Source organism: Aulostomus chinensis, chromosome 19, assembly GCF_037954235.1.
Source record: "Aulostomus chinensis isolate RoL2024-O1b breed Wild chromosome 19, RoL_Achi_v1.0, whole genome shotgun sequence".
In the NCBI taxonomy this organism is placed as follows: Eukaryota; Metazoa; Chordata; class Actinopteri; order Syngnathiformes; family Aulostomidae; genus Aulostomus; species Aulostomus chinensis.
The window spans coordinates 682,501-697,800 of NC_141338.1; the positions used below are offsets into that span (position 1 = coordinate 682,501).

A 15,300-nucleotide genomic window follows, 5' to 3' on the forward strand; every position below is an offset into this window, starting at 1 on the left:
GGCCTCCAGTCTAACCCTCTGTCACGTTCCTGTTCCTGGCGTTCTAGCTCTTGTCTGCCAAATTGCCCCCCCCCCCCCCCACCCCCCCGGCTGATCTTGTAAACCTGAACCTGTTCTGTTGTTGGTTGGTGGAGAGTTTCCTGCCTGTGTTGTTTCTTGACCCCATTAGAACCCTTACAGAACCCTAAACCCCCCAGTCAAGAGACGGGTCTGTGATGGATGGACGGAACCATCTTGGAAGATGCTCACAGCAAACTTGGGTTTTGGTTTAGAATGTTGTCCGTGTTGTTAGTGACCTGGTGAACCTGCGCTGCCACCTGGCCAGCTGGCGCCGGGCCTTCGTCGCATCTTCCCTCGTTCTTTTCATTTAATGTGACTGCCACATCGCCCCCCCCCTCCAGTTCTGCTTTGACCTTGTTAGATCATTTATGTACAGTATCTACTGTATGTCTGTCTGTCTGTCTGTCTGCACACACCCCAGGGGGCTGGGCTCTGAGTGTGTATCCTGTTGAGGCTGTGTGTGAGGAAGATAAGAGGACAACCCAGGGCAACTCTCTAATTGGCCCACACTCCTGCCCCCAATACTCGCTCTCTTCCTCGCTATATATATCTGCTCCCTTTCAAACGCCGCTCTCCTGTTTCTTCTTCTTCTCTCTGCGCCGTGAGGCAGTGAGCTGGGCGAAGCATTAAAGCTGGTCGGGGGCGGGAGGCAGAGGGAGCAGAGGAGGAGGAGGAGCAGAGTTGAGAGAAGGTGCCTCAGGTTGAAAGGGTTAAACAGCAAGACTGAAACAGAGGGAAATATTTGAAGATTGCTGTGACTCAGGCGCCTGTCACTGCAGCGCCACAGACTTCCAACAGGAAGTTAGCGTGTCAGGGATGAGGTGTGTTTGTAGTCCAACAGGAAGTCAGCGTGTCAGGGATGAGGTGTGTTTGTAGTCCAACAGGAAGTTAGTGTGTCAGGGATGAGGTGTGTTTGTAGTCCGACGGGAAGTTCGCGTGTCAGGGATGAGGTGTGTTTGTAGTCCAACAGGAAGTCAGTGTGTCAGGGATGAGGTGTGTTTGTAGTCCAACGGGAAGTTAGCGTGTCAGGGATGAAGTGTGTTTGTAGTCCAACAGGAAGTCAGTGTGTCAGGGATGAGGTGTGTCTGTCGTCCAACAGGAAGTTAGCGTGTCAGGGATGAGGTGTGTTTGTAGTCCAACGGGAAGTTAGTGTGTCAGGGATGAGGTGTGTTTGTAGTCCAACAGGAAGTCAGTGTGTCAGGGATGAGGTGTGTTTGTAGTCCAACAGGAAGTCAGTGTGTCAGGGATGAGGTGTGTTTGTAGTCCAACAGGAAGTTAGCGTGTCAGGGATGAGGTGTGTCTGTCGTCCAACAGGAAGTTAGCATGTCAGGGGTGAGGTGTGTTTGTAGTCCAATGGGAAGTTAGCGTGTCAGGGATGAGGTGTGTTTATAGTCCAACAGGAAGTTAGCGTGTCAGGGATGAGGTGTGTTTGTAGTCCAACAGGAAGTCAGCGTGTCAGGGATGAGGTGTGTTTGTAGTCCAACAGGAAGTTAGTGTGTCAAGGATGAGGTGTGTCTGTCGTCCAACAGGAAGTTAGCATGTAAGGGATGAGGTGTAGTTTGTAGTCCAGCAGGAAGTTAGCATGTCAGGGATGAGGTGTGTTTGTAGTCCAACGGGAAGTTAGCGTGTCAGGGATGAAGTGTGTTTGTAGTCCAACAGGAAGTCAGTGTGTCAGGGATGAGGTGTGTCTGTCGTCCAACAGGAAGTTAGTGTGTCAGGGATGAGGTGTGTTTGTAGTCCAACGGGAAGTTAGCGTGTCAGGGATGAGGTGTGTTTGTAGTCCAACGGGAAGTTAGCGTGTCAGGGATGAGGTGTGTTTGTAGTTCAACAGGAAGTCAGTGTGTCAGGGATGAGGTGTGTTTGTAGTCCAACAGGAAGTCAGTGTGTCAGGGATGAGGTGTGTTTGTAGTCCAACAGGAAGTCAGTGTGTCAGGGATGAGGTGTGTCTGTCGTCCAACAGGAAGTTGACCTGGAGATGAGGGAACTGGATGCTCAACCATGCTAACTCTTTTATCCTAATTTAACCCAAATCCATCCGTTCACTTTTGATTTAATCTTCCAACAAGCAAACACCCCCCAGGTGATCACATGACCTCCATGGCTTTATTATTCTATCTGTCATATCCATAATTACATGCTGCTGAGGAAGTTGTGTCCAAAACTCTGAAGCTTCTCTGAAACATTGATACTTTTATATTTGCTTCAGTGTGCTGGGATAAGTGGAGGGGGCGGAGCTCTACAGTTTCTTTCCAGGCTCAAAGCAGATGTTTCCAGTTCGTCCCTGAACGCATCATCAGGTTCTGGGTGTTTTGGCCCTAGTGGTTCTTTCCTGGTGTAAACACCAGTTATCAGCACCTCTAGTTCTCATGGGGAACCACAAATGGGTCCTGATGGAGCATAGAGGTCATTTCTGAGTTCCTAGGTCAAGTTACAGCTGAGGTGTGACTGAGCTTAGGGTTAGGGTGTGTGTGTGTGTGTGTGTGTGTGTGTGTGTGTGTGTGTGTGTGTGTGTGTTACTCTCTCACACACATTAATTGATGCCACATTCATATTTAATCATTTGTGACAGAGATGTTGACACCTTGCAGCTGTCACCCCTCCGTCACCTCCCTGTCACCCCTCCCTTCACGTCATTGGGGTGGAGGCATGTAATAACTGTTCTCTGTCACAGGTTAACACGCCTTCGATGTTTTTATTCACTCAAGTTGTGTTGGCTGAACGTGACCTGAGAGCTGAGGACTGGTGGATGCTGGGATGATTGTGTTCTCTCAACATGTTTAGAACTAAAATGCGTCTGTCTGAGACTTATTGGGTCCTGCCGATGTATCAGGTTTGTTCTCATTAATCCATAAGTACGGAGTCGCTGAGGTCACAGCGTTCGTTGTCCTCACCCTCACCTTGATCTGCGTTTCCTGGATGAATAAAAGCGCATGTGGCAAACAAGAAAAAACAATCAGCTTAACACAAAAAATAACGACCCAGCCCCCCAAATAATCACAAATAAAAACAATAACTATTAAACCATAAACCCAGCAAAATGATTAGAGGTTTAACAAAGACACTTATTTTGGATTTGCTGATTTCATCTAGAAGAAGTAATGTTGTTGTTGTTTTGTTGTTGTTTGTCTTGTTGTTTGTGTCGTGTTTGTTTGTTTGTTTCTTGTTTGTTCAGACTCATCATTGTCGAAGATGAGCCCCTGTTCAGAGGCAGGGAAACCCTGTAACCCATGTCTGGATGCAGCGAAGGCGTGCAACCTTAACGAAACATGCAAACGTTTGCGTTCTGCCTACAACTCTATCTGCAGCAAGGCCACGCCCCCTCAGCCTGGTCTGGCCAATCAGGAGCCGTGCAGCAGAAAAAGGTGTCAGAAGGTGGGTCCATCATTCTTAGCGGCCTTTTCCTTTTCAGCTTGAATTTAAAGGTAAGATCAAAGGTCATAGGTCAGACTTCCGAACCCCCCCCCCCCACACACACACACACACACACACACACTGAAGCATGTGATGTAACTTCTGTGTGTCTCAGGCTCTGCGGCAGTTTTTCGAGCGGGTCTCGTGGGAACTGAGTTACCCCCTGCTGTTCTGCTCCTGCACAGACCAGGCGTGTGCTGAGCGCCGCCGCCGCACCATCGTCCCATCCTGTTCCCACCAGGAGCGACACAAACCCACCTGTCTCGAGCTGCGACGCATCTGCCGCTCCGACGCCCTTTGCAGGTGAGGCCTCGCTAGCTGATGATGAGTGAGGGGATGAAGTCATCGGCAGAGTTAGCTGCCGAAGTGTGCGTGTGGTCGCATCCGTGTGGCGTGGCCCCGCCCTCACAGCAGCAGACCCGGGACAAGGCTGCCAGTCACAGTCATGATGACCTCAAACTTTCACCTCAGTTACCATCAATGAGCTGTTAACGTTTCCGGTGACGGGCGCCGTGTCTTTTCTCTGTGACGACCCACTTTTGACCAAACTTGACATAAAAAAATTGTGTTCTGAAGTAAAAAGCCAGTTTCCAACCAAGAGAACGATAACCAGTCCAACACCAGAGGAAGAATCACGTGGAACCCAGAAACACGCCAAGCACATGGGGCTTAGCTCCATGCTAGAGGCTGAGGCTCCCTAACGGAACGCCGTGGTCAATGTTGTGTGATGTCAGCTTCGGGCCCTGAATACTCGTCTTAGCTGCTGTCTGTCGGACAACAGTAACCCGCCACCTGTCATGTGACCTGAGTGAAGGTCCATGAGCATGCCACCTCTACGTTAGCATGGTTACGGGGTCACAGTGTCTTCATCGCCGCAGTCATGGATGAAACATCTGATGCTGCTCGTGATTGATCGAGAAAGAGGATGAGGAACAGAGCTCCGCCCTCCGTTGTCATATCGAGATGCACTTTTCATTTAAGCCTCCATTAACCTCGGATGGCGCCCAGAGAGCTGCATAATCACAGGACTCCCGCCATTCCTCTGCCCCCCCCTGTGTGCCAGCACCTCAGAGGGAGAGGAAGTAGTGAGTGCTCTGATTGACAAGCAGTGTAATTAAATTTGGTCTTGGCCACCAGTAACACATGAGAACCCTCCAGAGAGCTGGGGGGGGGGGGGGGGGGCACCGCCGTAGCTTCACTCTGGAAGAGGACGAATAAACGTGACTTCCTGTCCAACAGAACCTCAAGATTCACACACGATGCGTCAAGCTGCCCGGTCTTTTTACTGATTCCTGCACGTTTGGCGAAGAAATCAAGAAGATCTCGTTAGAAAGGAAAAAATGATGAATAAGTCCTTTAATGCTTGAATTTAATATTTGGGAGAAATAAGTTTCAGCGGGAATGGCTAACTCTCTGTAGGGTAAACAATACAGTTGTATGCCTCCTGTCACAGTGACCTTTGACCTTTGATAGCCAGAAGCTCTTCCTGTTTTCTTCAAGTCGTATTTGAAGGAATTCTCCCTCGCTGCTGAGACGTCATGTCAGAGAGAATTCAGTGGCTCCAAATGTGTATGAATGTGACTTGAGTCGACGAGTATCTCCCTACGGCGCCGCAATCCGTCACTCGAACAGATCTGTGCTTTGATGTTTTGGGTGAACTGAGCCTTCAAGACCGCCATCAGGGTCTAATAGACTTGTCAGCAGGTTGTTTCCACTGGGACTCATCTGGATGTGAAGGTTTGTTTCCTCTGACCTCCATCAGGCTGCGTCCGGTAATGACAGTGGTATGTATGCAAACACACGCCCACCCACTGATGCATGCCGCACTCCAGCGCTCGCCCACCCCGCCGGCAGCAGCTGAGCTGCGTTTTAATGTGAGGAAGCCAATCTAGCGGCTGCATCGCTCCATTACACGGCCAGTGAGGTGCGGTTGTGGCGAGATGGAAATGGCTGCCTTCTTCACAAAGGTCACTGAGGACAGCTCGCCATCGTGACTGCATGTTGCACAAAAGGATCGTGATTCGTCTCCTCTCGTCTAAATGTGTCCCGCTGCCTTGCAGGAAGTGAAGTGGCCAATGATGAGTCGGGAGGGACAGAAGGAAGGCGAAGTAACCACGAGGAGGCTGAGCAATATGGCCAGAGGGGCGACTAAGGGCGGCTCCCCTGATGCTGATGGGGAGCGGCAACCAGCCGCTCATCAGCTATGCAAATATGTGAATATGCAAATGAGCGTCCCCACTGAGGGACTGTTAATTAAAAAGAACATCAGGATGAAACAAAGCTACTAATCGGCAGATGCAGGCGGAGGACACAGATGAAACACAGAGGGAAGGAGGCGAGGACGCAGTGTTAGCGGAGGCGTGACGGCGGCGGCGAAGACGCTTCACAAGAAGCCACCGCTGACAAACACAAATGTCCAGCGTTTGTGTTTGCTGGCTGTAATTATTGATGATTCATATCCAACTCACTGAACCTTCCAAACCTCCCTGCTGAAAATAAAAGGTGTAGTGATGTCACAGTTTTCGTGACGCATCATCGTTTGAGTATCAACTGATGGTTCCTCCACTCATCAAGCCGCTTTGACATCTGACTTTCCACATTAACTCTTTCCTCACCAGTCACTCCACGTTCAAGATCCCAGAATATTTGATGCTGATGTTGAAAACTGAAGCTATCAGAAGAAAGATCAAAGCCTCCGCGCTCCTCTCAAGTTCTTGGAGTCATTCTTGTTATTTCAGTCGGCAGTTAACACTGAACCCTCCAGGGGGCGATAGAGACACCTGCTGAGCCTGAGGTGGGAGGCTGATTTGTTTACTCTTCCATTGAGGAAAAATCAGCACAAAACACTTCAGAGCTAGCATGTTAGCTCACTAGTAGCCTGTTAGCTCGTTTTCCCTTAAACACAAGTGTGTTGACAGACGGATGGACTCCAAACGTCTGGATGTGGTAACGAGGCCTTAGACCTCTCAGTAGGTCCCCCACTGTCGCCCCCTGCTGTCCACCTGGACCCAGTTGGCTGAGAAGTTTCACACCGACTTGGGACGTGAGAGCAGCTGCATGGCAACCGAGGACCTGCTATCACCTGTGTGACGCCAGCGCTGGGTGCATGTGACTGGGAGGACGCGGCTGTGACACGGCCGCTAAAAGAGAGAAAATGTACCTGAGGGTCTGCTGGGGAACATCAGCTGTGACTGGACGTCTCCATCAGTGGCACTCAGTTTGCACCTTCAGCGGATGAATGTGTTTGTGGAGCTTTTCACTTTGGCGTTGATATAAAAGCAAACACAAGATGCTAAATGATCGTTTGAAGAATCACTTCAATCGTTGGAGGTTCGCTGTTAGTTTGAGACAAACGTCTCAGATGAAGGTCAGGAGATGGCGGTGAAGTCGCAGACAGCCAGCACTTTAGTCTGCTGCCTCCGGAACAACCAGATCAAATCCTGCTTGATCTCTGTTCCCCACCGGCCTCATTAAAGACCCATCCCGACTAATCATCCGCCACGAGAATACCGACTGTACTTCCCCGACCCAAGACGCTTCCTCTAAATTACAAACATGAAAAGACGACAACAAACTCAAGACTGGAAGTTTTGCAGTGAACGAGAGACTGAAATGAATGCGACTGCAGTTGAAGTTAATGAGTGAAGAAGGAAGTGATGAAGACGAGCAGCGCCGCCATGACGAGACATGTCCTCCATCATGTGTCTTCATACTGTCTGGAGCCAGTGTTGTAATGATGCATCAACCACACCCAGGCAGGCTCACTCTATGTTTCACACACCGCAGGAAGTAAGGTGGGAGACAGGGAGATACGTTGAACGAGGACAGGAAGTAGAAGCAGCTCAGAAGCAGTGTGCTAACTTCCTGGTACAGCACGTCTCAGCTGGCGGATGACAAACAAGTCCTGCCAGTTTCAGAGCTTCTCATTGTCTCTCTTAACACTCCTCGTCTCTTAGACTTGGCGTCTTTGACACTGACGTATTTCCCCTCGTGTCGCCGCAGGTCTCGACTCGCTGACTTCCACATGAACTGTCAGATGACGCCTCACACGGTCACCAGCTGCCCTCGCGACAACTACCACGGCTGCCTCATGTCCTACGTCGGACTCATCGGTGAGTTCCACTGTCAGGCGAAAACTGATGATCGCCATGGCAACAATTGAGGAGGTGGGCAATAATAAGACCATTAATTTATACGTTTGTATGTTTTACTTGTTTCCATGAGACCTAACTCTGTCTCCATGGTAACAGCTGGGGGTTTAATGAATGGCTGGAAAATTCATGACTCTCCCAGAAGGTTGCAATGCAAACTCCAGTAAATGGGACAGACCACCACAGCTATGAAGCAGCTGGAGTCCACTCAGCTGGCAGAGGCGCCGTCCGGCCACCATCCTGCCGGATCGGCGCCAGCAGTTCAGCTGGTATCCTGCTCGTCTTCTTCTCTTGTTCTGTTTTGATGTGTTGCTTTAAAGCACTTTGGGATTTTGCTTCTGCAAAAGGAGCGATGGAAATAAATGTTAGCTACTGTACTTGCTCACACACGCTGGGAACACTCGGAGTGAAGCACACCGTGTGGGGTTAAGATGCAGCACCAAAGGCGCATCGCCGGTGTTTGACCCAAGCGTCTAGCTGAGCGTCCCTGACAACGTCTTTGTTCTGAGCCCCTGCAGGTGACTCACGTCCTCACACTGAATCACCCTGTGATTCAATTCACGCTCCGCCAAAATCCTCTTTACCGTTCTTCCCAGCTCTAATCTTCATCCTAATTCTTATTCCCCCTCCATCCCCCATCCCCCCCTCTGTCTCGCAGGCTCAGATGTGACGCCAAACTACAGCGACAGCAGTCCGTCCAACATCACGCTCAGCCTGTGGTGCACCTGCAGGGGGACGGGGGGACAGGAAGACGAGTGCGACGCCTTCCACCGGGACTTCACACACAACGCCTGCCTCAGTGAGTCTGTGTACTTGAGAGGACACGCAAGGTCATTGAGGTCAGGTTGATGGTTGACATGGACGCAGGAAGCATGAAACTACTACTTTCAGTGATGACCAGAAATAACAAGGCAACAAGAGGAGGGAGCACCGGGGAAAGGGGGCGATGAATCCACCTGACCCGGACTGACCCGGGTCAGGTGGATTCAACACAAACCCTACCAAGGCAGGAGGGCTGTGACAACCTGACATCTCCAGAGGGCAGGACACAGGCCAAGACAGGAAATGTAAAGCAAACCAAACATAAGTGGGAAGAGTTTTCAAAATAAAACAGGAAGTGAACAGAAACACAAACAACAAACATTCTAGGGACTACAAAACTAAAGGGCCCATGGTAACACAAAGGTAAGGTGTCAAACTGCTGTCGGTTCTTTCAAGGTTCTCCAATCTCTGCCAAGAACTTTTGAAGCATTCTGAAGTTCTACCTGTCTGGCTATTACCTGGTCACCTTACAGCAGTGGTCCCCAAACTACAGCCCGCGGGCCAGATACGGCCCGCCTCCTCATTTGGCCCGGCCCCCTAAACAATACGACGCATTTTGATTTTTTTTTTCATATATGTGTATTTGTAGTTGATAATAAAGTTTGGCTTTTGCAATAAAATGTTCCTTCGCTATGAACTATTTTCATTATTAACTGTCAGTCAGTCTCTATTCCATACACGCGTAGAACGTGACATTCTAGTCCACCCTCCTGCAGTCCGTGCTCCTATCTGGCAGCCCCTGAAAAAACCCTGGACCCGAACCCAGAGAGGGTTATTAGGTGGTCTGGCTCTCTGGAAAACAAGACATTTTTACCTTGAGGCACCCCTGCGATCGCCACACTTTCTCTGTTCCAAACTGCCCCCTCAGAGAAGGGGAAAGTTATGTGGCCCTCACAGGAAAAAGTTTGGGGACCCCTGCCTTACAGCATCAGCAAAGAAAACGGTCCTTGTGGTTCTCTGATGTCAGCGTTCCCTTTAGGCTGCTTTCGGGTGAAGACACGGCCGTGTGGGTTTGTCTGGTATTCTGGAACTGGTGCTGGTGGATTTGGATCTGGATCCCCTTCTGTGGACCCTGTATGGTTTCATGCTCTGTCTCCTGGTTGCCTCAGGGGAGATAAAGAACCCTGACCCTTGTCAACTTGTATCCAGGCGAGTGTTTGCTAAGCCTCTCTTCCTCCACAGAGAACGCCATCCAGTCCTTTGGATACGGTTCTGACGGAGGAACTCTTCTGGTCACTGAGCCGGCGTCCACCTTCCTACCCTCTGCCCAGCCGCCAATCATCTCCAAGCCTCCTCCCTCCCTACATGGCAACGCCATCAAGCCCTTAGACAGCGCCTGTATGTTTTCCACATGTGCCAACCTGCAGGTGAGTTGGTGTCTACCTGAGTGTTGCGAGCTGGAGTCCAGGAGCCTTCGAGTGTGCGAGTGAATCGTTGTGCTTCTGTGTCTCTGCTGCTCCGTTGCAGGAAGCTGCACAAGATTAGAGGAGAGATGAGTTCAGACAACTGACGGCTTACTGTGTGCGTGTGTGCGTGCGTGCGTGCATGTGTGTGTGTGTGAGTTTGACCTGAACGCTGGTCATGTGACTATTGAGTCCATCATGGCTTCACACTTGAAGTGATGCTTAGATCACGTACGTCCATTCAAATGCCTGTAGAAGATGAAACATCCCTCCTCCCTTCTCTTTACAGAGTCTAGCTTGATAAACGGCGCCATTTTGGCTCATGACCAGCTGGTTCAAAGCATCCAGTTCAACCAACTCTGGAGCAGGAAAGGGAATATTCAGAATCACATTCAGGGAAGCAAGAAGTCGTGGTTTGAGTCCAGGACAGAGCAGCTTGATGAGGGAATGTAAAGGTTTCTTCAGTGGATGAGACAGTAAACAGGAAGTAGATCTGCACGTACGCTGGAGGCGGCGAGCCTGCTGCGTCTCTGCTGACGCTCACTGCTGGGTTCTCGGGATTCACCTTCTCCCGGAACACATAAAGGCAGCTCTCATTTTTCTGAGTCTACAGGAAACAGACCTGCAGGGGTGTTGAGGGTCAGAGGTCACTGCAGCAACAGTCAGTATGGAAATGATTCATCCACGTTCTTTCGTGGTCGCTGGTGAACGCGGCCGCAGATCTGAATATGAGTATTTTCAGAGGACCTGATAATGTCCCTGCAGGCGTCGTCTCCTGCTCATCATGATTTCCTGTCCCTGAAAAGACTCACTGAGCGATAAGATCTGATTGGCTCTCCCACCCAGGCAATGGGAGGAGATATGCTAATGAGGAGCAGGCAAAAAGGCTGATAGCAGGCAAGATAAATGTGTGTGTGTGTGTGTGTGTGTGTGTGTGTGTGTGTGTGTGTGTGTGTGTGTGTGTGTGTGTGTGCTCTGCATGTCAATGATGTGCTACTTCCCTCTATCCTGCCTGACACTGAGGACATTTAGCCTTCCTGTCGCTATGGTCACTGCTGACTGCCGTTGTTCACCAGCTCGTCATGCGTCGTTGTTCATGACTCGACACCAAAGGTGAATCCAGTTGTGGCTAAAACTGGGCGGAGCTGATAGAAACTCAACGCCAGCCCCAGAAAACCTCAGGAGGAGAATTTCTGGTTTGAGAACAACGGAAAGCATCAGGTGACTGAGTGTCTCTGTCCCCAGGACGGAGGCCAGAAGTGCGTCCCCTCTGCCGACTTCCAGTGTGAGGAGGTGAGACTGGGGGGCGGCTCCACACTGCTGGAGCTCGTCTGGAGGTGGAGGTGAACGTTTGCTCTGACAGTGATTCTTTGCTCCTCATACTCTTCTATGCCCTCCTCCTCCTGTCCTCCTCCGTCACTCCTCCATCATCCCTCCTCCTCCATCACTCCTCCATCTCTCTTCCATCATCCCTCCTCCTCCATCATCCCTCCTCCTCCATCTCTCCTCCATCATCCCTCCTCCTCCATCATCCCTCCTCCATCACTCCTCTCTGTTCAGGCTCTGTTGGTGCAGGGGTCCATAGACTCTCAGGACTCTGCAGGCCCTGGCGGCAGCGGCGGCGGCGGCGGGAGAAGCAGCAGCAGTAGCCAGCCATCAGCTCCATGTCTCCGCCACGTTGCTGTGACTCTGTGTGTGCTGTTACTCTACGTCTCATAAATGTGAACACATACACAAACACACATAAAACACACATTCACACACACATCACATTCACTCGTAAATGGCAGCAACGGTGTGTGACTCGGCGCCACCATTATGGGAAAATGTCAAGAAACAGACACCATCACTAGGAGGAGTGAGGGAGGGAGGGATGGTGTCCTGGAGCACGGCTGGAGGAGGCTGTGATGTTTATGTGGAAGGAGGCCGGAGACTCAGACCCAGGATCCTCGTGCCCAGTGGGGGGGGGGGGGGGGGGGGGGCTGGTGTGTGTGGCCTGGCACAGACTCCGCCTCCAGCTCTTGGATCCACACACAAACACACAACACAACTGAAACTGAGGGAGAGACGGATGGGATGGGTCCTCCCACTGTGTTTGTCAGCTCAATCTATCCCTGGACCTCTCTGGTGGCTGCAGATCTATACCACACACACACACACACACACATACGCACACACACACACACACACACACACACGCACGCAGACACACACGCACACACACACGCACGCACACACACACGCACGCACACACACACGCACGCACACACACACGCACGCACACACGCACACACACACACACACTCCCTCTAGACCTCGTTAGCGGGTAAACAGGGTCCCCACACACTCATGCTGTTACACCAGTGTGCATTTTGCAGGTTGTTCTCTTCATTTTCTTGTCGTTTGTGTAAAAAAAAAAAAACCTCATTGATGTGAAACATGGAAAAAAAAAAGAATCCAACAGCATCTCAGTGGAGGAGTGTGTACTCCACATCCTGTCAGTGTATATCTGTGTGTGTGTGTGTGTGTGTGTGTGTGTGTGTGTGTGTGTGCGCGGGCGCATGTGCTTTACTTTGGTGTTTTATTTTATCTTTCATCCAGCTAGCAGGAAGTGGGCATGGCAGCGGGAGGAGAGGTCGTTACTGTGGTGATGGCGTGGCCTTAATTTACTGTTTTTACTTACATACTTGTCAGAGGGAGGGGGGGTTACTGCTGTGCCGCTAGCTGGGGGCGGGCGGGGGCGGGGTTCGGCTGAGCCGCATTTGATGTCATGATAGAATTATACACTTGACGAATGTTCACCTGTTTACTCGCCGTGTCCTGCATCTCCATGGAAACAATCACAACAAGACATGGAAACAAAAATTGATGATGATGGATGAGTTTGTGTCTAGAAACAACCTCCAGGTCCACGAACGGATTTCAGAAATGACCACAGTCCGTCAACCAATCAAATGCTCCAGATTCTTCCGTTGTGTTCTTGCTGGCGACGTCCAATCAGGAGCAGCCAAAGATCACCAAGACATAAGATGGTTATCAGCCTGTTTCTGGTTATCTGACACCCACAACGACGCTTCAGGTCCAAACCAACCCACGCAACTCCGCCGACCACGGCGCAGCAGTAACATCAAGACTTTAGAAACTGATTTTAGGGTCTTAAAAGAGCCGCGTGCAGGCTCACTGGCCACTGGTTGAGTTGTTAGTAACTACTTACTAGTCGTAGGTAGTCGAGTGTTTGCAGGTTTGTGACATCGACTCAGCAGGTTATGACATCACAAGTCAATTTCAATATTTTGTTACACAATTCCAGTCAAAAATCAATTAAAGAAATCTCAGTGTTCAAAGTCATGTCTGAATATATACGTATATATGTATATATATATATGTATAGATATAAATATATCTATACATATATATATGTATATATATATGTATAGATATATTTATATCTATACATATATATATATATAAACATATGTATATATGTATAGATATATTTATATCTATACATATATACATATGTTTATATATATGTATAGATATAAATATATCTATACATATATGTATATATATGTATAGATATAAATATATCTATACATATATACATATGTTTATATATAAATATGTATAGATATAAATATATCTATACATATATGTATATATATGTATAGATATAAATATATCTATACATATATATACATATGTTTATATATAAATATGTATAGATATAAATATATCTATACATATTTATTTATATATACATATGTGTGTATATATAAATAAATATTTATATATATACATTTGTATATATGTGTATATATACACATATTTGAACACATATATGTATATATAAATGTATATTTATACATACATATATGTATATATGTGTATACATATATATGTATGTATATATGTATACACACATACACAAATGTATGTGTCTATATATATAAACACATACATACGTGTATGTGTTTATATATATAGACACATATATACATATGTAAGTATAAGTATAGATATACAGAGAAGTTGTTGGATGAAAAACAGAGGAAATATTTGGATATTGGAGGAGGAGGCACCAGTGACCGACTAACCAGTAAAACCAGTATGAGGGGAAAGACGTGTGGTCAATAACTGCGATCAACTAAAGTCATCACTTGATTGATCAGACCACCTGATGTTAGGGTTCATGCTTCCATCCGTCAGTGGGGTGTCTCTCCAACATAAAGTAAAGAATGGAATTCATTCCATCACTGGTTTATTTTTGAAAGTCATTCAGTAAAACTGAGTCCGTCAGTTGGTTCCTGTCAGCCACAGCAGTCCAGTGGTGCAGTCCCTGGATGGGAGGCCAGTGTGTTCATCTGATTCGTCTCGATTGATCGCCAGGAACGCTGCTGATTATTGATGTGTTGAAAGGTTCTAAGCCATTAGATTGACCCCTACTCCTGGATTAATGCTAATCTGATCCCAGCTCGTACGGAGCAGCTAGCGGCGGCTTGCAGGGCCAGACATCTCGTTGATGGAGGAGAGGAAGATCTTCCATCCTGAATCCTCCTGGGGGCGGGGGGTGATGTGAGGTTGTACATATGCTGATATATTTGTAGAGTTTAACAGCGTTACAGCGATGTAACCCAACTATGTGTCTGGAGATGTCAATAAAGTAACATCTGTAACATCAACTCTCTCGCTCTGTGTGTGTGTGTGTGTGTGTGTGTGTGTGTGTGTGTGTTGGTGCTCTCGCAGCCAGCATGATGGGTGTGTTAACATGAAGCAACAGAGGATCTCTCTCTCTCTCTCTCTCTCACACACACACACACACACACACACACACACACACACACACTGGACTGAACAGCTGTTCACATCTGCTTCCATGTGAAATGATGGAAACGTCATTGTTTGTGTAGCGCGCTTCATAATTCGCCCCAGAATGAACGAAGGACCCTGATGGTTCTCGTGGTGTAGTTCTTCTCCTCGTCACTGATCTAAGCCCCGCCCTCTACCTGCAGACTGAAATATCCTGTCTTTCACGGTTCAGTCAGCTGCATTTGTCGCTGAATGAACCGTGAGCTGTGTGGCTGAAGTGACAGGCTTCATATGAGCAGCATGTTGTCTGACGTCCCTGTGCGGATCATCCTCGACTCCGCCGTCAAGGTCACTTTGACCTCACATCCGCCCCATTTTCTGTTGAAGGGAGGAAGTTTTATTTTGTTTTGACATTCCAAAAAAAATCCCCTGCTGAAAAGACGCATCGGTGGACTGATATGGGAAACTGACATTTGAGTGATAGTCAGGCAGTTCGTGGTACTTCTAGTTTCAGATCCGGAAATACTCTTAGCAGGTTTTGGAGGTGTATTTTCATCTGTTTTGGTATTCCAGGTTTCCGTGATCTCCTCCGCTGCCTCCTCGTCTCTCTGGAGACCCTCATCGCCCGCCAGCCTCTCTCCGGC

The 15,300-nt window shown here is 48.7% G+C and overlaps 1 protein-coding gene across 1 annotated transcript in view; it reads left to right on the forward strand.

The window, feature by feature from the left end:
- Positions 1-11,795, forward strand: part of gfra2b (GDNF family receptor alpha 2b) — a 38,896-nt gene extending 27,101 nt beyond the window's left edge. The window contains exons 4-10 of the mRNA XM_086187747.1: positions 3,233-3,432; positions 3,587-3,774; positions 7,474-7,583; positions 8,281-8,421; positions 9,627-9,811; positions 11,093-11,140; positions 11,408-11,795. Of these exons, the coding sequence (XP_086043873.1) occupies positions 3,233-3,432; positions 3,587-3,774; positions 7,474-7,583; positions 8,281-8,421; positions 9,627-9,811; positions 11,093-11,140; positions 11,408-11,566 (1,031 nt within the window). The 3' untranslated portion in view covers positions 11,567-11,795. The remainder of the gene's footprint in view (positions 1-3,232; positions 3,433-3,586; positions 3,775-7,473; positions 7,584-8,280; positions 8,422-9,626; positions 9,812-11,092; positions 11,141-11,407) is intronic.
- The last annotated feature ends 3,505 nt before the right edge of the window (positions 11,796-15,300 follow it).